General features: G+C 40.7%; 1 protein-coding gene across 8 annotated transcripts in view; it reads left to right on the top strand.

Annotated features, from left to right (window-relative positions):
- Positions 1-23,442, top strand: part of LOC101463889 (inositol 1,4,5-trisphosphate-gated calcium channel ITPR1) — a 74,832-nt gene that overhangs the window by 32,804 nt on the left and 18,586 nt on the right. Inside the window, exons 33-44 of one of the 8 annotated variants that reach the window (XM_004544940.5) lie at positions 307-432; positions 540-668; positions 1,716-1,742; positions 2,036-2,156; positions 2,270-2,454; positions 2,537-2,685; positions 2,775-2,886; positions 3,584-3,622; positions 12,739-12,786; positions 14,383-14,515; positions 17,190-17,380; positions 23,104-23,287. In XM_004544940.5, coding sequence (XP_004544997.1) covers positions 307-432; positions 540-668; positions 1,716-1,742; positions 2,036-2,156; positions 2,270-2,454; positions 2,537-2,685; positions 2,775-2,886; positions 3,584-3,622; positions 12,739-12,786; positions 14,383-14,515; positions 17,190-17,380; positions 23,104-23,287 — 1,444 coding nt within the window. The remainder of the gene's footprint in view (positions 1-306; positions 433-539; positions 669-1,715; positions 1,743-2,035; positions 2,157-2,269; positions 2,455-2,536; positions 2,686-2,774; positions 2,887-3,583; positions 3,623-12,738; positions 12,787-14,382; positions 14,516-17,189; positions 17,381-23,103; positions 23,288-23,442) is intronic. The other 7 variants (XM_024802444.2, XM_076883978.1, XM_076883979.1 and 4 more) reach the window with 7 other exon arrangements.

A 23,442-nucleotide genomic window follows, 5' to 3' on the forward strand; every position in this document is an offset into this window, starting at 1 on the left:
TGATTATCTAAAATACATTTGATTTCGTGTGGATTGCAGGTCTTACAGATTGCTAATGCAATACAGTTATTCATTGTTTTTGCTGCATGTCAAGCTTTAAAAATGTCACATAGTTAGCTTTAGTGACAAATGTATCAAATAGTGCCACATTATGAATTTTGTCCATAATGTGGTACTATTAAATCCTTAACTAGGAGTCTAGAGCTTATTGTGGTGTATCTAAAGTTACAAATTCTACAGGTATTGCTGTTGTTTTATTAGATTAGCGCCATCTTTTTTACATGAACTTTAATCTTAACCTTTCAGGTGAAGATTGCTTATATCAACTTTCTCAACCACTGCTATGTGGACACTGAGGTTGAAATGAAGGAGATCTACACCTCCAACCACATGTGGAAACTCTTTGAGAACTTTCTAGTTGACATTTGCAGAGTAAGAAACCCCATATTTATTTCAATAATGACATAAAAGCTATATTAAAGGAAAAAAGAAAACAACAAACAAGCTAAAAGACAAAATGTGTTATTTCTGTTGTTTAGGTGTGCAACAACACAAGTGACCGTAAGCATGCAGACACTATTCTTGAACGCTATGTGACAGAGACAGTCATGGGCATTGTGACCACCTTCTTCAGCTCACCTTTTTCTGACCAGAGCACCAGCCTGCAGGTAACCTGTTACAATAATGCAAAGGGGTTAAAAAAAAAAAAAGCTTTTACAGTAGCTATAAATATGCTAATGTCAATATCAGCCCTGGTATACTTCAACATTTTGAAAATAACAGTAACGTGTAGAGTTCATGTAAATCTATCTGCCTAGACTATCTTTTAGGAACTAGTTATTACCTGCTAACTTTAAGCCTAATAGCAAACAGTTTGTCCTTATGTGGCCATCAGAACAAATATAAGTATAAAATATACTGTATGACTGTTGCTTCATGTAATTTTATACCAATAGCCCGAGTCTCTCTTGCAAAAGCAGAATTATGGGAAAATGCCAAGACTCTGCTTCCGTAAGTGGTAAACTCAGCGTTTCCTCAGAGTTCCCGAGAACTGTGTCTGCTGAGTAACATTATTTGGAGTGGTTAGGTTGGGTTGTTGGCACCATGTTTCCTCTCTCTTCCCACTTCTGTTTTCAGCATGTTAGTCAACTTCTGGTAGAGGTAATCGGGTATTGCAAGATCAGACATGGCCAGTAGTTATTTACAATAATTTTGGTTAATGAATCATTTTTTGTTCTTTTCCTTCATAGGGTTTAAAAACTGTTTATAGAAAAAGTTTATTAAAGGTAAAAAAAAAAAAAAACCCTCGATACAGTGTTTATCTGAGTAATCACCCTTATCCAGTGATGAAACATCTGGGTGTAGTTGATTTCCGCATGACAGCACCTTCATCGACGGGGATCATTAAATGGTTGATGAGCACAAAAATGATATGAATCATAAGCTATGGTTTCACCGCCTACCCGACTGAACATCTGTGAGATTTTGGACCATCGGACTAGATAATGCTTTCCACTGCCATCATTAAATCTAATGAAATAACTTCAAAGAATAGCATTCATTGTTCATTCATTCATTCATAGCATTCAGTGTTTCAGAGAGCTAACAAAGGCACATTTAAGCTGCTCTTGTGGCACAATGTTGGCCTAACCCCTTACTATATCTTGGTTTGCTATTTAATTTGTCACCTGCTGTATGTTTTCTGTGCTCTTCAGGCTTCTCTTTTGGGGAAAATATTTCAGGTATCGGTTACAATTTAAATAAGGGCACAGAAGATCTGGGTGCTAAGATTTCTTTTTTTTTTTTTTTAAATAATATGAAAGATTTTCACAGGTGCGTTTTGGGCAAAGGTCTGCTTGATGGGTTAGCAGTAGCAACTGACCACAATAGCATGCGGGGATTAGCACAGTAATATCACAGCAGCTCAGGTACAGCACTGTGTGTGCGTGTGAGACACATCTATCAGAAAACTTCAATCAAGAATAAACTACAGTTTCACTTGTTTTTCTCTTATTCTTCTTATTTTTTTACCCAGACCAGGCAACCAGTTTTTGTGCAGCTGCTGCAGGCTGTCTTCAGGGCCTATCACTGCAACTGGTTGATGCCAGTGCAGAAGGGTCATGTTGAGAGCTGTATCAAAGTGCTCTCTGATGTTGGTAAGACCAAGGTCTTTCTCAAAATCAGTCCATCATATTCAAAAGGTTTAACAGTTTATATTAATCCTAAAGCGATTTGACACTAATGTTGTATGTCTTTCTGAATCCACCAGCCAAAGGCAGAGCAATAGCCATACCTGTGGACCTGGACAACCAGGTGAACAACCTGTTTGTGAAATCCAATAACATCGTTCAGAAGACAGCCATGAGCTGGAGACTTACTGCTCGCAACGCTGCACGCAGAGACTCTATAGTGACCGCGTCAAGGGATTACAGGAATATCATAGAGAGGCTGCAGGTTAGGTTTGTTTGAGTTTGCGCTGCTTTATGTCTCTTTATTGCACAAAAACCTTCAGGGTGTTGCTTTATCTGTAATATAGGACATCGTGTCCGCTCTCGAAGACCGTCTTCGTCCGCTGGTCCAGGCTGAGTTGTCCGTTCTGGTGGATGTGCTGCATCGGCCTGAGCTGCTCTTCCCTGAGAACACAGACTCGCGCAAGAAGTGCGAGAGCGGAGGATTTATATGCAAGTAAGGAATGCTGCGATCGATGAAATTTACAATTAAAGCGTAAAGGCCCTCATTAGGATTGAGACTAAAGCTCTAATGTTCATTTGCAGGCTGATCAAACATACCAAGCAGCTGCTGGAGGAAAATGAGGAGAGACTGTGCATTAAAGTTTTGCAAACGCTTCGGGAGATGATGACTAAGGACAGAGGTTATGGAGAGAAGGTAGGAGATGCTGCAAAGCACAGGCATATTGTATTTCTATGGGGAGATGATTCACTTCACTGTAGGCGGTATGACTGTACATTTTTACATTGTATATACTTTATTGTATCAATGCAGGTTTAGAATAAAAGATGTTGATAGTTTCTTGCTATTTTTTATGTCTTTTAAAGTGCCGGGTTTAAAAAAAAAAAAAAAAAAAAAACAACTTTTCAGCAACTAAGTTTCATTCGTTTTAACTAAAAGTGAAGCACAAAACTCCTAAAATGATGCATTTTCAAAAGGCAAGTCCTCACACAAAAACAGCAATCTGATACAATGTTTACTATGATTTTATATATGAAAATGATTTCATCAAATCTTTTGTGTAGTTATATAGAGTTTACACTATATACACACATACTGCATCACACGTACCCCAACCAGTTTTTTGAAGGGATTTGGCTTGTCCTTGGTTTTCAGTTAAACAGGGGTGGTCACTGCTGTGTGAGACTGTACTAATTATACTCACTTTTCCTAATATCCATGAAAAAATACTGCACATGGATATGGCACTGTATCTGTGCTCCTGAATTCGATTTTTTTTTTCAGCAGTGTTAACTCACTTAACTAACATGACATGCTTTATCATTGACCTCTGCCTTAACTTCCTGCTTCCTGCATTGTTATCTAACCCCTGAAACCCTCTGTTCTCTTTCAGCTCAGGGCCTTTGATGATGAGATGGATATGCCTAAGGTTGTTTCTCTTTATCTTCCATTCATGCCCTTGTTTCCCAGAGCATCTGTTACATCTGTGAAACTATATTAGCTGTACTTTAACATTAGCCTACTGTAGCAGCTGCTTTGGCTGTGTGGGGGTTTGGGCACAGCTGGTAACAAACAGTCATAGACCAATTCTGTCTTAAACACCTGCTGCATTGTCTGCTATAAAACGGTGTGTAGAACTGAAAACGTGAGAAAAAAGAGAGGCTGGGAGATGTGTTCTGTTGCTGACTGCAGGTTGCTCAACTGAGCTTCCATTTTCCAAGGTAGTCACTTACTGGTTGGGCTATGTGCCAGTGCTATATTTGTATCCACTCAGTGTCCTTGCACTGTACATGACTTTTTGCCAAAGTGTTGGTTGAAAGTCATTTTTGCACACATTTACTGTATTCAGGTCCAGTTAAGGGAGTTATCTTTTTATGTAATAAACTGCAGCCCTGTGAAAAGCGGGGTCAAGAAGTTATATTTTGATATAGATTAGCTACAAGGGAAGACTATAGAAATAACACAATTTTACAGAAAGTATTTTAGTATTTATTTATTTATTGTCATTGTCAAGAACAATGAAATTGCGTTTGGGGCTTCCATACAACCCAAAAAAAAGAAGAAAATAATAAATACCCCTTAAAACCCAAGTGTACATATTTAACCCAGTGTGACTCCAATGCAATAAGACAATCCTTAGCAATAATGTTCGTAGAAATTCAGACAAAGACCTGAGAAACATGACAAAATACAACAATGCAACCCATTCAATATTATTGTACTGTGAGATATGATATCAGATATGATAGTTATCTATTTAAGAAAGAGGGGGGGGGCAGGAGGGGGAAGAGAATAAAGATATGATGCACCAATGCAGACCAGTTCATTGCTATTAAGAAGTTGGATATGGTTATTGTCCGTGAGAGGGGGGCAGAGAGTTCAGGAGCCTCACAGCCTGTGGATACAGGCTGTTGGCCAGTCTGGATGTTCTGGCCTGTATAGACCTGTACCTTCTCCCTGAGGGCAGCAGATGGAAAAGGTGGCGCGCAGGGTGATGTTGGTCCCGCAGGATACTGTGCACCCTCCTCAGACAGCGAGTGGGGAAGATATTACTGATCTCTGGCAGACTTGTTCCAATAATTCTGCCAGCTTCTTTCACCACCCGCTGGAGTGCTTGCTGATCGGCCTTGGTGCAGCTGGGGAACCACACTAGAAATCCATACGTCAGAACGCTGCTGATGGCACAGTTGTAGAAGTTCAACATCAGAGATCTGGGAATGTGTGCGCTCCGCAGTCTCCTCAGGTAGTAGAGGCGCTGTTGGGCCTTCCATACAACTGAGGTGATATGGTTGCCCCAGGACAGGTCCTCGGTCACAGTTACCCCCAAGAATTTAAAACTGCTCACCCTCTCCACCGCCTCACTGCCAATGAAGAGAGGCAGATGGTTGTTATGACCCCTCTTCCGGAAATCTACAATGATCTCCTTGGTCTTTTTGGTGTTTAAGACCAAGTTATTGTCGTGGCACCATGACTCTAGTTGTTGCACCTCTGTCCTATAGTTTGTCTCATCATTGTTGGATATAAGTCCGAGCACTGTAGTGTCATCTGCAAACTTAACAATGAGATTGGACGCGCAGGAGGAAATACAGTCATGGGTGAAGAGAGTGTATAGCAGAGGGCTCAGAACACACCCCTGAGGGGCACCGGTGTTGACCACAAGGGTGGAAGAGGTGTTCTTACCCACTCTGACACTCTGTCTACGGTTAGCTGAAATCATCTTTAAGATTAACGGACTGATGCAACAGAAATACCGATAAGAGACTGACAAAAAAACTGAATAGACATGAGAGTGCAGAATGCAATGACCATATGACAAACATCACACAAAAAACCCCAAACACTAAAAAGCTGATGATAATATAAAGATTAATCTATTAAAACCATGAGATTTCCCATTGCTTAATTTCCTCTCACTCTGTTCTCATGAAGATTATTCATTGCCCTTTCCTTTTTATATTTTTATATTCCTTTGGGAAGGGGGGCTGGGTGTCTCCCCAGTATCTCCTGCTCCAATAGGGGGCGCTCTGACTGTGTGCGTGCTCTGTATATGCGCCTATTAATGAACGTGTTGGGCTGTGAAGGGCTGAGGCAGTCACTGAGGCTGTGTCCTAGTTTTCCTTGCTTGCGAGCTGCACGATTCCTGGGTGCCTGCCAACTCTGGGCTGAGGTTACATAAGAACCAGGCTTTTTTTTTTTCCTGGAACTCAGCCCCGCCGCTGATGTGTGACCTTCAGCAGTAATTGCCAATAAAAGTGTTGAGGAGCTGTTTATCCACAGAGCAGTTGTGTGCGCACGCATACATGTGCATGTGCACACCTGTGGGGGGGAAGTGAGGTGGGGGCTGTATGAGTTTCTCTCATGTGCTGCATCTCTGTCTGGCTGTCTACACGTGAAAAGCTGCTCCTGTGTAAGAGTGGCAGGAAAGTGGAAACCCGTGCCGATCTTCATATTTCTTCTCACCTCTTTCCCCCTTTTGGCCCCATTAAATCATTGTGACACAATTCCTTAACTGCTCCAAATCCCCCCCCCCACCCCACTTCCACTCGCACCTTTTCTCACATGGATGCAAACACACACCCGCTCTGTGTAAACGTAATGAAGTTGGCTGTGAATGTTTGCGTAGGTGTGATATGAAAGTGCGTAGCTGGCTCTTGTCTCTTCTGTTGATCTTTGAGCAAAGCAGAATAGCATTATATATGGTATAGAAGAAGGATACATGTTTGTGCGTTTGTGTTTAACAGGAAACAGAGTTTATGTGGGTCACATGAAGTCGATTTATGCAGCAGTGTCTGCAAAGTATTATGGAGGCATTTTTTGAAATGGAGAAATGGAAACAGAGACGGCCCGAGGTATATTTCTGGCCTCGCTGATGTGTGCGTACTATCCCATTGCTAAATGTCACCGAGATGAATATCAGCTTAATTCATTGCTCTTTGACTGTCAGAGTTATGTAAGAGCCAGAGGAATTCAGGATACAGTGTTAGGCTTTCTACTCTCAGGCTTCACCTGCCCTGGTGTGTGTGTGCGTGTGTGTGTGGTCTAGGCAAAGCAGTTATGCAAGCCTTCCATGTTGGAAAATAAGGCTTGTATCATCCCTTTCACTGCACTGTTTCTTCCTGTGGCTTGCAAGAGTAATCTTGCTTTTTTGACTTGCTTTATTTATATCTACTTAACACATTTTCTCACAGCAGGTTTTTCCATCTCTGGTCAAGACAGAAATTTGTTTTACAGCTCTGGTATAGAAGTGGGTCAGCTACAATGTAAATGACAGAGCACAGCCTTTTAATTTAAGTCTGCTCTACTGTCTGCCCATAACAAGCAGTCGAGTGGTAAACCCCAGTTTTCATGTCATTCACCGCTGGTTTAAACATGACTCAGCCTCCACCTGCAAAGATGTGTTTATTTATGCACTGTCAGAGAAAAAAGAAAACACACACAGGTAAATTAGCATGAATTTTTTGGTACGTGCATGTGTGTCTGCATACTTTCTTCCTTTTATGTTCAACTGAGAGGTGTGAGACTGATCGAGGGGTTTGCCCTGGGGAGATTCCAGTTTGGTGGAATATACTGTAGTTTGGGCGGATGTGGCAGACGTGAGGGGTTAGCCTGTGGTCGTTGTGGTGAGGTCGGGGGGTGGTGAGAAGCATATATCTACTCTGATCAGCGTTTTGCATTGTGGTTTGATGTAGTGACAGGGAAAACATGTCGATAGACTTGTGAAAGATGCTGATCCTCCAGCGTGTGCATGCGTAGCCCCCAACCTGATGCTAAACTCTGTTATATCTGCTGCTGGGATCAGCTGTTGTGTTTGTCAAAAAGGCTTAACACTGAGAACCCAAGCCACGTCTCATATCACACCTCGCTCAATAATACTCTTCATATGAAATAATTGTTGCAATGAGCAGAAGGCATAAGCTTTTTGATCATCATCAGAAGTGCTGGAAACATTAGAATCAGTAGATTTCATAGGTCATAGCTGCTGCTTATGCACAGATAATCATTTTAAAACCTGCAAGATTCAGGCTAGACTTAATTGTGTCGCTTTTTGATGCCATGTGCTAAAATCCCACTATTTGCATTTCAGCTATTCCAAAGAACTCATGAGTATATTCTGTGTTTTCCCTTTCTTCTTTTCTTGCTGTGTCTCCGTCTGTCACTTTCTCTTTCTTGCTCTGTCTCATTGTGCTTTTTCACCCCCACCCACACGCACACACCAACAAACAAAATGCGTATCTCATTTTCCTGTTAAGAAACATGTTAGAACACATTAGAACGGTCACATAACTGAAAACAGTCCTGCTTTTTATTCTGATTTGGGGAGATATTCTTAACTGTGAAGATGTTATGTTTAAGAGTAAAGGGTTAAAAACCTGTATTCTTTTAAGGGTGTGTGTGTGTGTGTGTGTGTGTGTGTGTGTGTGTGTGTGTGTGTGTGTGTGTGTGTGTGTGTGTGTGTGTGTGTGTGTGTGTGTGTGTGTGTGTTAACTATGCCACATCAGATATACTCAGGGTGTTCTTTAGCCTCCTCCTTTACTGCTTGACATTCATGTTAGCAATTTTTGCGTATCTTTGAATACTTGCAGAGCTTTTGATGACACAAAAATGTATGCAAAAGCCTTAATAAGTAAGTAGAAAAGTGTTGTACAGCATATATCTTTCATAACTTTTACATATTGAATCCACCTGTCTGAATCTATTCTGGTTCAGCTGTAATCCACACAGGATCAAAAGTGCATACAGGCTTGATAGTGGTGCACAAGGTTATACAGTATGTTTTAACTGCACAAGGTCTGTTAACTTCTCATATGCAATCCTGCTTGATTACAGTTGGTAGCTTGTTGACAGCACTCATTGGATTGACACATACTGAGAACAATGGGAAAGCCCAAAGACCTCAGTGAAGATCTAAGAAGTGAACATTTACACAAGTTGAGTAGGTCAGATTCCAAGATCATCAGTTCAAACAATCGTGTTTAAAAAAGTATGTAAAATTTTAAATGTATTGAACATTTCAAGATAAACATCACAAAGTGCTTCATAACAAAATTCTAGAACATAAAAACAAAAGTTAACAAGTATTAGTTGCTATTTGAAAGAGACAATGCACTTATTCGATGTGTCACCACTTTGCTGAGGTCTGGGAAAAGACCCAAAATGTTACACTCAGATGGGTGGAAATTGGTTTGGATGTTCAGAAACAACCCAGTAACCACCAAGGCTCAAGCCTGACATGAACTGGAAACTGCTGTAACATCAGTGTCACTGTCCACAGTGACACTGATGTTCCACTGATGTTTTACATCGCCATGGACTGAGAGGGTGCCAACCAAGAAAGAAGCCCCTGCTCCAAAATCGACCCCTTCAAGCTTGACTAAAATTTGCAGCTGCCCACATGGACGAGACAAAGAAAAGGTTTTATGGTCAGATAATGACAAGAGATATGCCCGCTGGAGTAAAAGTGAGGCTTTCAAAACTAAGAACACTGTACTGTCATGTATGGTGGCAGTAGCATCATGCTCTGGGTCTGTTTTGCTACCAGTGGTACTGGCAGATTGCTCAACCTCCAAATAGCTAGACAGTAAAACTTGGACACAACTGTGTATTTCAACAGGAAAATAATCCCACAAACTATTCAAAACAGGTTTTGGAAAAGAAAAATAAGCTAACATTAAGCTTCTGGAAAAAGCCTTCCCAAAACCTGACCTCAACCCTATTGAAAGTTTGTATTCTACATTTAAAAGCCTGGTCTATGCCAGGAAACCAACGATTTTAAATGAACCCTTTGAATTCTGCCAAGAAAACATATGCCCAAAGCATGTTGATGACTACCAAAAGCATCTGGTCCAGGTGCAACTTGCTAGAAACATTTAATCAATCAAGAGGAGTTTATGTGAGTATCTGAGCAAACCTCTGATCATCATACTCTTGAGTTCAGCTTCAGCTCACATGAATACATGAAAACATACTCATAGCATGTTTCTTTTTTTTATTAATTCTGTCTCTGCCTTTCACTGGTTTTCTTGTTGCCCACTGTGTTTTTGGTAACAGATGGCTTCTGCAAGCATCTCTGTCATTGGTTTAGTGGCCTGGTTTCTTTTAGAGTGATTATGTAACTCTAACCTCATCGCCCCTCTCCTGTCTTTTCCCCTCTCTTGCCCTCTTACACTGTCCTTTTACATAACAATGTATGCACAGCAGTAGCTTACTCTGGTTGAATTTTTCCCCAGTGAACAGAAGAATTATATAGTTACTGAATTTTAATATTAATCTGATCTGAACTGCCACTGTTTTGGTTCTGCCAATAGGACTTTAGGAATTAAAAATAGGAACACAATGCATCTCTATATTACTGGAGTGGATCATTGCACTTTTTGTCATGTCCTACTCATAGCATAGTTCAAACTGAGAACCTCTCACCTCATTCCTGACTACCTGACAGTTGCAGTGTGATTTCAGTTTTGGTTCGTGTGTGTGTGTGTGTGTGTGTGTGTGTGTGTGTGTGTGTGTGTGTGTGTGTGTGTGTGTGTGTGTGTGTGTTTGTTTTAGGAGGGGAGCACGGTGGGGAAGGTCTAAGTTATTAAAATGATAATTGTATATTTTGGAGAACAGTCCAGTAACAGACTTGTGACACTGCAATTCAACCAACCAAGAAGCCCTTATACTTCATGCAGCAAGCCAACAATAAGCCTTAGGAACTGTAGGGTTTTCAATGGCATCTAGGGTGCATATGAACATTAAAAAAGTTATACCTTTCTAATGCATTTGTATCATATGCACCATCAGGGATTGTAGCATCTAGTCCTTTTACTGAATCAGAATAAAGTAATTACTTCCCTTATTGAAGGCAATAATGGAAAAGGAAAAATATATACATAAGTGACCTCATGCATATATTTTTTTATGAGTTGATTTCAAGCTAAATTGAAGTTTCAACTGTCTGAGTAAGTGAAATCAGACTTTCAGATTTACTGGCTCTTTCACAGGAAATCCTGCATTGAGTTACTGTCCATAACTCAGAAAGGAAATACTATCTGCGGAAGCAAAGTGGAAATTTTAAAGTTGAAAGTAACGTTCTTTTGACTCATACAGTTTTTACAGAAAGAGTACTGTAGACTTTGTCTCTATGACTCCTTCAGACGATGATCAAAATGGTCAGCATGAATGTTTTCAAAAAGCAAAATGTTTTTTTTATCCTTCATTGGGGCATGTGATCATTTAAAACAAACTTAAAAAACATACTTGGATTTTTATTTTATTTTTTTAGACAGAGCTACACTTTTTTATAGTTGACTTTTGTCATTCTTTAAGCTATGATAAGTTCAGCTGCAGAGTTTTCATATTTAAAAAGAAAAGCCATATGAGAAAATTATATTGGTCTCCCAACTCAATAGTGAAAAACCATATTATCCAGCAGGTTGGACTATACTTTTAAAAAACTTGATGGCTCATTAGAAAAGTTACAATATTGTTTGTTTGTTTTTCAGACTAGGCTAAAGTGCATATCCTCAGTTTTAGGCTGGTTGCCCTTTTTCACCACTGAAAGAACTGTTTGAGGGGAAATGGCCATTTATACACACGTTATCCAAGTTGCAAAAATCCAAAATCAGTTGGACAGTTGACCAATTTATGTTTAACGGAAAGTTGGTTTCTGACTAAACGACTTCTTTAGTCTTGGTCTCCGAGTCACTTGGATGAGTGACAAAAAGTTTCTCCCACTGAAAACACTACATCCAGATGAAAAGAATCAACTTTCTGGATTTCCTTACCTGGATCCTTGATCATGCATCAAAACTTTTTGACTAAGAGTTAAGATCTGGCATTTAAACTCAAATAGAGCAGGCTGTTTGTATGAAGAGCACATACAACTGAAGATTTAAAAATGAACAAACTTGGTCAGAGTTCTCAATAATAGCTGTGTTGCATCAATTCAGAAGAAACTAGCTGTGAATAGAAAAACAAAGTAGAAAAAGAAAGGAAATAGCAAACAAGCAGGTATGCAAGAAGCGCAATTCTGCTGAAAAATGCACGTTATGACTGATTCTCTGGATGTAGGCGTTGATGTTTTGTGGTCAAAACTGAAGAGAAGACATGACAATAATCTGCAAAGGATTCACTACATGATGCTTCCCTCACAAAACAGGTCTGGTTACGGTTAAATGAATGTAAAGTTTAAGCTATTGTGGCTCTAAATAAAACCTGTCCACTGGTATTTATTTGTTTTTTGTTTGGGTTTTTTTTGCTGAAAAAAGCAATATGCCAACAGAGAGGTAGACAGAAACATCCTGCAGACTCAGATTTGGCCAAATAAGCAAAAGGTCACTGGACAAGATTTCATCATTTTGGCGATTGGCTGAGTCTTTTATCTGATCTCAATCCTACTGGGCATGTGTTTCACTACCCAAAGACTGCATATGAAATACCAAAAGCAAGAGTTTAAGTGAAGCAGTAAAGACTTGGAGGGCATCATCCTCAAGGAAGATAAAAAAAAAAACTAAAAAAAACAAGACTGATAAAGTTTAGAATGATAACCTTTATTAAAATTGAGATTAAGCACCTATTTTTCAATAGCGTTCTAGGCTGATATAGGCAGCATTAACCTAGCATGTTTTTCAAAGCCGGGCGTGTATTTGAACAGAACGTCATGGTTCATTGATTCAGTGGTTTTGTTTAACTTCATGCGTAAGTGTCTAAACACCTTTGAACCTTTAATCTCTGAGCCCAATGTGTGAAAAGGGTTACAGTTTTGTTTCTGCAGGGAATTCAGAAAATGAACAAAACATCCACTGGAGAATTTCAACACAGTCACCGCAGTACACATCTCCTATCACAGCTCTCCTAAACGTAGCCATAATGTTTCCTCGGTTTCTGACCTACCAGTAAAAGCATAGCAAGTCACACCGAGCAGACCTTTGCATGGCCACTTGAAACAGCTGAATAGGTACAAGATGTGGTAATTAACCTGACAATTGCCTTCTCTGTGCTGCATGAATACTAACCCTGTGTTTGTATTTGTTCAACCACTATGCGCACACTACTCACTGCACGCAGCAGCTGGATAACAACCAGCCTGAGAAGTTGGTGGAGGACCAAAAGAGGGTAGGTACTTTTTAAGAGCATGGCAACCTAACTGAAAACCCCAACACTAGACAGATTCATACTGAGATTTACATGTAAAGCAGTCATGCATATAGAATGAAAAATTCCCACTTTGTGACCTGATTCTTTTTGCCTTCTAGGTTTATGAGAACTCTTCTTTTAGTGTTTTAAGCAACAGCCAAGTGATCAGTCATGGTGATTGTGTAACTGATGAAGGAAAACATGTTTTTCCTCTGCATTCTCTCTCTAATGGTGTTTATGACAAAGCAGAGACTTTACAGAGCCTCAGGCATGTCTGTGTCTAATCAGTATTTTTAGAGGCCGCCACTGATGGGTTCATCAATATATAGGACTAATCTCCTAGAGGAAAACATTTTTCACACAGGTTTAATCACTGACCATTCATCCAATCATTAAATATGTGTATCCTGACTCCTGGCATCTTGCATGTAGTTATTACCAAATAAGCAGTGAAGGTTTTATTACCTCCAAAGGCCTTTCATATCCTAGAGTTATTGAATGTTTTTGAATGTCACAGAGAAACTCCTGTTTTACTTTTTGGAAGAATTTTTCAACAGCAAAAATGTTGAAGTAAAAAATAGTAGAGGTAAAACTTACAGGGGGACGAAGATGGATGAAACTTATTTTAGCGCAAAATTTGGATCTTTTTCATTTCCCAATAACCATCGAAATTTACTATTGATTTAGATAATGCTTCAAAAAGTTTGTGCCTGCTGCTTAATAGTGGCGAGTGGCAAGACTTTGTTATAGAGTTGCTTTGTATTGACAGTTTAGATAACCTCCTGTTCAAAATGCCATAAGGGTTTGGCTCATGCCTCACGACTCTAGAGATCAGGGAATAATTTTCTGACTCCATCTGATTGTGCTTTGCCGTTAAGCACGATGCATACCATTGATTAACCTCCAACCAATGAACAATGAGAATAGTGTTCCCCGCACCTCCTACATAAAGTAATCCTGACCTCTGGAGCATAACTATGGCAGCGGAGCTTACATAACTCCTCCGTCGTCTATCAAGGACCACCCACAGTTGATGATTTGCACATAATTGCACACAAACACAAAAAAAACCCTTCTCTTTCATTTCCTTCACTTTATCCCATGGGAGGTCTGTCAGGTAGCTATGGGCTGCGGTTTCCATGACAACGCCAAAGTCGTGCTGCTGACTGCTCGACAGAGGATGAGTCACAGTGTGGGAGGGCTGGCCCCAGGTCTGTCTAAGTGAAAATCAGGACCTCACATTGTCACTACACAGAGTCACTGCTGCGATGAAACCCATAACAATATTGTAATGTAGGCGATAAATATCAGAAAGTTTATCCTATACCTAAAAGTTTGTCCAGCACGGAATTTTAGGAATTTTTCTTTTATAAGAGATTTAATTTACTCTTTATTTAACTTGTCTTTAGTCTGTATTACTCTGAGGCTGCGTTTTCTTGCAGTCTTCACAGAGAAAAGAAATGTACAATGCATCATTAATGATGCACGTTGTCCCGTTACACAAGCTGTTCTTTATTTCTCTCTCTCCCGCCACAGACATCACATCATTACGTCCTTCTCTGTCTTCTCTTGCAGGGCGAGGTGCTGAGACAGATTCTGGTGAATCGTTACTATGGCAACTTCCATAGGAGTGGTGGGCGGAGGGACAGCCTGACGTCATTTAGCAATGGCCCCCTCGGTCAGGTTGGACCGGGCAAAAGCCAATCAGGTGGGACGCAACGACGATTGTTACTCATCTCTAACAACCAGCACGGAAGTTTGTTGTTCATTCTTTTCAGTGGTGTTTTCTTCCTGCATGAAAGGCCAAGGAAACCCATCTTTCAGTATCTCTAATAGACCTGGTGTCTGTGTGAAGCATTTACCAAACGCATGCTGCTGAAGAGGAGGGGGATTGTGCTGCCAAACATGACTACAACTACTATTATTTAAGATCAAAGTCTAGATGAACCTTTTGCGTTTTTTTTCCCTGCCTCTGAAGTTGTAGTGTGGCAAACCTCTTTTTGGGTTGTTATATAAGGATGGGGCTTTATCTGTCTGGCCCTGAGCTGGTTATCAGCTCCTGAGTCAGGCTGTGAACTGCCCTTTGAGCATGCAGAGCAAAATATTCTTATCACTACCTGATAACTTTGCTACTTTTTTATTATCTGCAGTCAAAATACTAAAGCAATGTGTGTATTTTCTTCTGTTTTTTGAGCGATTGGTTGATTTTTGCCATGTTTGATGTAAGACATTTTATCATAATATAGATTCGGGGGACACACGGACACTGTGCTGGTGTCAGTACAATGTGCTGTGAGTCTGTTAACCTAATAATCTGAACACTTTGTATCTGCTGTGGCAAGAATGCTACTGAATAATAATAATAATAATAATAATAATAATAATAATAATAATGATAATAATGATAGACAAAAGAGGACACAAAATATCAACAGAAAATAAATGCAATTAAGATTTTAAAAAAGGCAATAACAGTAAAAACCACAAAAAAAACAACTGTTTTGACAAGTGATTTAAAGGACATCACTGATTCACTAAGCCTTGTGATAAGTAGCTCAGATGTTTGTACAAAAGCTCTTTCAACAGGAGTCAAGAACAGAGATGATTAAAGTTGTACCCAGGTCTCCATCTTTCCCTTTTGTGCCAACATTTTGGCAAACTTCCAGTCAGCAGGAAGTAAACCCATCCCCTCCATGATCCACTTTTTACTGTTGCTAGGTGACAAGCTGCTACTTCCTGTGAAAACAGACTTTGCACCTGTTGCAGAAACAAGAGCCACACTGAGATTCCATATGTAGCCTGAAGCTTGGGCCTCAAGGGGGGCTGTACAGGCAAAGGCTTGTACAATGAATCACACCACTGGACAGTTGCACTGCACAGGTGGTTAGTAAAGGATTGATAGCACGGCATGTTCGGGACCTGTTTAAGTTCATCTTTTTGGACTCTTTAACAAAGAAAAAAGTTTGTACATTTTGCAGTGAAAAACTAAGTACACCCCATGATTCAGTAACTTTTACCACCTTTAGCAGCAATAACTTCAGCAATAACTCAGTTCATTGAGATTCATGGGTGCTTGTTTTTGCACAGCTCTGTCAAGATCACATCACAGCATTTCACTCTGGTTGAGGTCTGGACTTTGATTGCTGTGCTTTGGGGTCAATGTCCTGTTGCATGACCTAGTTTCAGCCAAGCTTTAGGTGTCTAAGCGATGGCCTTGTATTTGACTGACTTAGTGACTGCAACGTGCCCGGGTCCTCTATCTACAAAACAAGCCCAAATCATCACCCCTCCACCACCATGCTGATAGTTAGTGTTTGTGTGGTTGATTGTGCTGACATGCTGTGTTTGGTTTTCTCCAAATTTGACACTTCGCATTATTACCAGACATCTCCACTTTGGCATTATTGCCAAAGTGGAATGGCATCATTATCTGTCCAAAGGCCATTATTAAAGAAGTTATGGCTTGCTCAGATGTAAACCTAAACCATGCTGCCTTGTTATTTTTAAATAAAAGAGGGTTTTTCCCGGCATCTTTTCTTCTTCAAAAAAAAGGATCTTTCTTCAGTCTTTTTCTGCTTATACTGTCGTGAACTTTAACACTTAACATATTAACTGAGGTCTGCAGAGTCTGCGATGTAGCTCTTGGGATTTTTGCAATTTCTCTGCCTTTTGCACTGTATGACCTTGGCATGAATTTGGAATATCCACGACTGGGAAGATTGTGCCATTGTGTTTACACACACCTGTATATGCCAGACTAGCAAACTGCTAAAACCTCTGATTTGACAGTGGTGGTCACACTTTCTGATGACTCACAGCATTATTAAAGCAACAAAAAGTTTTGAGCACATTATTTTTCTTATTTAATTTTAACTGTGTATGTATACTGTTGGGTCCATGAATATTTGGAAAACAGCACATTTTTAGAGCTTTGTCTCTGTAAACAACCACAGGTTATGTGATGGAAGTGAAGACTTTCACCTTAAAGGGATTTAACCAAAATATGGCATCAACTTAATAGAAATTATATAGTCCTCCATTTTCAACTGTCAAAAGTAATTTGTACTTCAACACTGCAACTCACTTGCATATTAATTGTTTGATTTAAAGCGCACTGTACTGGTGTAAAGATGAAAAAAAGTCCAAATACTTAATCTCACTATATGTTTTAATTGAACTATAATTTGCTTTACTAAGAGCAAAGTAGTGTTTCTCTGTTATTATCTCCAGATGATTTAATAAGCTGTTAAATGGTTATAGTTGTAGTTCCCATGTATTTGCAGGAAATTTTCCAAAATAAACCAGATTAGAATGAAAAATTAATGCCACATGTCTGATATAGCCTGTTCTGAATTGTCCCATTGCTTCATCTCGGTCTTTAGGTGGATTAGGGGGACATGGGGGCCTGAGTCGTGGGGAAATGAGCCTGGCAGAGGTACAGTGTCATCTGGACAAAGAAGGAGCCTCTGACCTGGTTATTGACCTCATCATGAACACCACGAGCGACCGAGTCTTCCAAGAAAGCATCCTCTTAGCTATTGCGCTGCTGGAGGGTGGAAACACCACCATCCAGGTCAGTTAACCAAACATTTCAACCTTAAGAATATGGACTTGTGTCTGTTGTCTACTGCGAAACAACTGATTTGTGTATAAATCTGCATCTCACTTTAAAAAATTATACACTTTAAATATGATCTGCTCCAATACGATCAGTGTAAAGAACACTGTGTAATTGAGGGAATTTTTCATCACTAGACAATCTTCAGTAAGTGGGTCAGTGTGCCACCATAGCTGCACATGTACATTACTGCGGCACCTCCCCCCTCACGTCTAGCCCTATATAACTTAGCTGGGAGACCAGACCAGCTGCTAATAATGTCAATAGTAGACCTAAAGTAGACTTTGGATCAAAAATGTTCATGTGTTTCTGTTTTTTCATTTTAGAAATTCTTAGGTGTGTATTGGGTAGTTTAAATAAACTCTCCTCCTTTCGGGTTCAGCCCGAGCTGCTCTGTTTCCCCCACCGTCCATTCTTCCTATGTCTGTTGTTCTGTCAGTGGATCCCCATTTTTCTGTTTGTGTGTCCGTCTACGTTGTGTAAGCAAGGAGCTTGCATAATCAGATTAGAGGAAGCCACTGTTTCAGAGATAATGCATTGGCTTCCCACGGCTGCTGCAGAGCCACGTCACGTGATCCATCTGTGTTACATAAGGTCTGTGTGAATGAACAATGAGGAATGTCTCAGCCTTCAAAACATTCCAGCCTCGCTCCCTTGCGTTCTCTTGCTGGCCCAAACTGGGTCACGCTGGGCCTCCGGAACTGGGGCAGTGGGGAGAGAGGGCGGAGGGATGAGGAAACACAGAGCGGACTGAGGAGAAACTGGAGCTCCTCTTACCCTCGCATTCTTAAGTTTGTTCTGGAAAGGGAGATTTATTTGCAGGGAAAGCTATCCTGCAGTGCTAGAACTGCACCATACAGTGCAAATATTTATGTTCTTTTAGTTACTGGATGGCTTATAAAGGAAGCCTGAGATAAAAGCCTCGTTTCATCTCTATAAATACAACAATGATGATTGTGACTGACAGCTTAAAGCTTGAATTTGAGATCAGGCGTTTCTTTTGTTCTCTCTCGTCTCTTCAAGAAAGCACGCCATGGGAAATATAAGTGGGGTTGTGTGACTGTCGTGCTGAGCTGAGCACCTGTTGGATCTTGGGTGTCTTGTACTCACGTAACACCGTTAACTATTTACTCATGGCCTACATAGTGCACAGAAATAAACCACACAGAATAACCCAGCTGCATGCTCAGTTAAGTCACTTACACATGCATGCTGTTTGCTGTCATGCAAGGCCAATGCACGGATCCACTAGAGGTTATATTTTACATTCAGGCTCTTGCACTCCTTTGCTCCTATATTTCAGTCACATAGCGGCTTTTTATCTTTCTTTTTTCTTTTCTTTTTTTTTTGCTACAGCTATGAGAGATCTCAGACAGCTGTAAATTCTGTTGTTACATGACAACTTTTAACATTTTACTCGTCAGCCATCTGGCTTCTAACTGCATGGTGTGCTGCTCCGTTTCCCTCCAAAGCCCTTGATGTGCAGGTGTGCTAAACCAGAGTAGTCAGTCTAAAAAAAGGAAAAAATGTGAATGCAGAGGTGGCGAATTTAAAGGAAGAAGGAAGAAACTGAGGAACGGGGAAAAGGTCTCGAAAGAGCGTAGAGTAGAGAGGAGCAGCAGCAGTTCCATTTGGTTTACATGTGGCGCTGCCTGACATGAGAGGGAGGGTGAAAGGAAAAGGGAGCGCGAGTATAAATAGCTGTTACATAACATCCCTTTGTTGATGCCAAGTGGCGGAACGGAAGGAGAGAAGGGAAAGCGCTATGACCTTGTTTTTCAGTGTTGTCCGCCCCCACCCCGTCCTGCTCTTCTCTGTCTCTTTCCACTTAGGGTTTGCCTCCATAGATACAGACAGGCTCTGTGTTTACCCAACACTGCAGGGGCCCGTGACATCTTCGTGCCTCTCATCTATCCTCCTTCGTTACTATCACCGTGTTCTCTCCTTGCCTTGACCACCATGTGTTACTTCATCCGTAACGTCATCTCTCCATTATGCCAGTCTTCCTCCTGCTTTTCAAGCGCCATCAAAACACAGATGGTGTCTTGATACAGCAGCACAGATTTCGTAAACCAATGTGTGAGGACTGTCGTCCAAATGCTACACAATGTAACAACGTGGTTAGATATGAAAGTACAGGTTTTCACTTCTGATTGTTGTCACATACGTTTTCTGAAGAAATCAGAAGAGGAAAGCTTTGCTGTGGTGTTTTTCTTTACTGTGGTGTCCCTTACTTGTGCGCACGTCCTTGTTTCAGTGAGTCACTCAATTTGGTTCAGTTCCTAAGAACTGGTGTTTAAAAAAAAACAAAACAAATACTCAGTTAGCTCTCAGGTGAAAAAGAAATGATGCTGGGAAAAAGAAAAGAACGCTCTGGCATGCCCAGTACATTCACCTCCACTGTCGCTATCGCAGCGAATGGCAATAACTCAGTTTAACTTGATTCACCTTATCAAATACTGTAGCTCAGCACTGGTGCTAGTCTTGCTAGGCCTGAATGTAAATGACTAAACATAGTATCTCATAGGATATTTTACTTGAATGACAGGCTATGAAAATGATTGATGATTACATAAGGACAAAGCTGAGAGAGAATACTGTATTGCAGAGCATGTGTGATATGTGGGTGTGTCCTCTCTGAACTGGCATGTGCCTATGGCAGAGACAGCTGACCCACTTTTGTGAGTGTAAAAGTCAGTAGGCGTATTAGCGTATGTGCTTTCCAGCCTGTGTGTGCTGGTACTGTACGAGCGTGTGTGTGTGTGTGTGTGTGTGTGTGTGTGTGTGTGTGTGTGTGTGTGTGTGTGTGTCTGTTTGAGTTATGTAATGGTAGGGGTGAGAGAGTGCTGGTGAGTGCTCTCCTGTGTTTGCTCTGGTTTAATCACTGTGTGTTAACCTACCACCGCTCCTCATGCCTCACCCTTTGCACCCTGCCTTCCTCCCCCACCCGCCCTGCAGGCCCACGCTTTAGCCGGCTGATGGAGGGCAGTTATATGAACAAAAAAAGACGGACAGGCATGACCATTACTGTCCCCTCAACCCTTCCCTCCTCAGGCATGCTGTGATGTGTGAGCAGCGAGTGGGCTGCCAGTGTTGTAGCTAATGCCCGTCTCTGTACTCCTCACTTTGTCATCAACTTGTTTATTGCACGATGGCCTTGGTTGGTAGGTCTCCCCTCCCCACGCTGCTGTCTCCGTGTTCCTAAGTTGGCAGAGTGTGTACGTGCAGGAGTGCTGCTGCTCAGTGGTGGAGGGCCAGGGTGGGGCACGAGGCTCGAGAATCTGCTTTGGGGCACAGTCACACAGTTATGTCATTGTTTCTTTAAAGGAAACTAGGCTGTAAAACCGGCGTATCCCTTCATTGAGTCATTAATAAGCCAGATAAATTCTCACTTTGGCTCCTTAATTGGTTTGTCACTATTTTTACTTTTGAATGAAAAATTTAGCACAGCGAGCCTATTAAAAATTAAATTGCATCGCATGTAACCGCCGCAGTACAAACACATTTAAAACAATGTCCTTGGAGGAGCAGAAACAAAGCTTGCTTTGTCTATTTTTGCTTAACATTTTCCATGTGACTATCATTTACTGTATTTGTTTTCTTAACTAGCCCAGTTCTACATCTAACCTGAAAAGACCATATGGTTATGTAACAAACTTTGAGAGCTGGCCTAGATACCACATCTGATAAGATTTTCTCCCTCCCTATCACTCGCTCTTGTTTCCCCTCTCTCGATCAGGTTCTTTCCCCTTCTTTTTGCCCCTTTTTCCCCACTTCTTGGTATCTATCTTTTGCCTCAAGCTTTTTTTTTTTCTCACAACTTCCCACCATCTCCATTTCTGTATCTGTGTAAGTAGGCCAGGCTTCTCCCTTTCATGTAATTTTTTTCACCCTTTTAGTGTGGCAAAGCTGCTTTGGCTCGTCGAAGCCATTCCATAGACTGTGCTGCTAACAGCTCTTACATAATCAAAACAACAGACCTGTGGGTTGGGACACAGTGTATACATCGGGCATGGAAGTGTCCTAATTCTGTGTGACCTCATTCCACAGCCATAGCTGCAGCGATTAAATCCTCACATCACTGTAAAATTAGACCTGCTTCATTAGAGTTTCTAATATTTTTTTGAATAAAGATTTGTTTTCCTATAAAGAAGAGTTTTCTGATATAAAGTAACGATTTGTTGTTAGTTTTTTACTGTAAGCCGAGACAGTGTGCTAATTTGTTAAGAAAAAGTTTGACCGTTTATTTGTTTTCTTTCTTTCTATTTTATCTCTTAAATTTTCTACAATTTTTTTTATTAGCTTGTTTTGTTTAAAGATCACATACACCAAAAGATATTAAATTTTCCCGTGGTATAACCTCCATGCTATATACAATGAGGGGAAAAAACTCTTTGATCCACTGCTGAATTTTTTTTTATGGTCGTTTTAATAAAGAGAGATGAAACATCAACCAAAAATCAAGAAAACCACATACACATACATAGAAGTTACAAATATATTTGCATGTCATTGATCGAAGTAAGTATTTCATCCCCGATTACCAAGCCAGAATTCCGACTCCCACAGATTACAGCCAATCAATTACAGATGCTCCTGATCTCAACTCCATATGTGTGTAAAACACACCTGTCCAGAGAATCACTTTCTTCCATTTCAACCTCTCAACCATCATGGGCGTGTCCAAAGAGCTTTCAGAGGATGTCAGGGGCAAGACTGATCTGAGCAAAGCTAGAATGGGCTACAAGACCATCAGCAATAAGTTGGGAGAAAGTGCTGTTGCTTTAGCATTAACTGGACCTGCCATGTTTAGAGGAATGAAATGCTGGGTATCACCCAAAGAACACCATCCCCACAAGCATGGAGGTCGAAATATTATGCTTTGGGGTTGTTTTTCTGCTAAGGGTACAGGATGACTTCACCACATTAGGGGCCAGTGGACGGGGCCATGTGTCATAAAATCTTGGACAGGAACCTCCTTCTCTCAGCCACAACACTGAAGATGGGTTGTGGATGGCTCATCCAGCATGACAAATATACCCCACATATGCCAAGGCAACAAAGTAGTGTCTAAAGTAGAAGCACATTAAGGATAATGAGTGGCCTAGCCTATCTTCAGACCTCAGCCCTGTAGAAAATCAGTGCAGAGAACTCAAGCTTTGAGTTCTCAAGCAACAGCCAAAAAAACCTAAGGGTTTTAGAGAGTTTCTGTAAAGAGGAGTGGGCCAAAGGTGTGCAAACCTGGTGACCAACTAAAACAATCATCTTAGCGTTGTGCTTGCCAACAAGGGTTTCTCCACCAACTGCTAAGTCATGTTTTGCATTGGGCTCAAATGTGTTTTTTCTGGATTTTTGGTTGATATTCTAACTCCATTAAAACTACCATAACAACTACCATAACAACTGTTCATTTCTTTGTATGTGAGCAAACTTACAAATTCAGCGGGCGATCAAATAATTATTTCCCCACCATATATGATAATCTTATCAGCATAGTAGCAGATTGCTTTTCTGTTGATCAACTGCTCTTATTCCGGTTTTTCATATTGCAGGTGAGCGTCAACACATTCAGCAAAGAATCTGACACCACTGAATGTTCGTTTCCATTTTACAGTGACACAGCATGTACTGTGGTTTTGGAATAATTCCAGTTTGCTCTTCTTTCTCTGTGTCTCCAGCGCTCATTCTTTTGCCGTCTGACAGAAGACAAAAAATCAGAAAAGTTCTTCCGTGTCTTTTATGACCGCATGAAGTCAGCCCAGCTCGAGATCAAAGCCACGGTGACAGTAAATACAAGCGACCTGGGAAACAGGAAAAGAGACGATGACAGCCAGGACAAAGAGCCCCCTGTTCGCAAAAAAGGTCAGAGGTCACCTGTAGGGTTGTTAACACTAAACAACGCCCAGTTTGAAAACTGCTGATTTCATGTTTATTTCTAAATTTAAAATAGGAAAAAAAATATTTGAAGGTTCTTTTAGTTGTGACTCAGTTTATAGTACGAGTTCTATGTCTCTATA

The sequence above is a fragment of the Maylandia zebra genome, linkage group LG5, assembly GCF_041146795.1.
Source record: "Maylandia zebra isolate NMK-2024a linkage group LG5, Mzebra_GT3a, whole genome shotgun sequence".
NCBI classification, from domain to species: domain Eukaryota; kingdom Metazoa; phylum Chordata; class Actinopteri; order Cichliformes; family Cichlidae; genus Maylandia; species Maylandia zebra.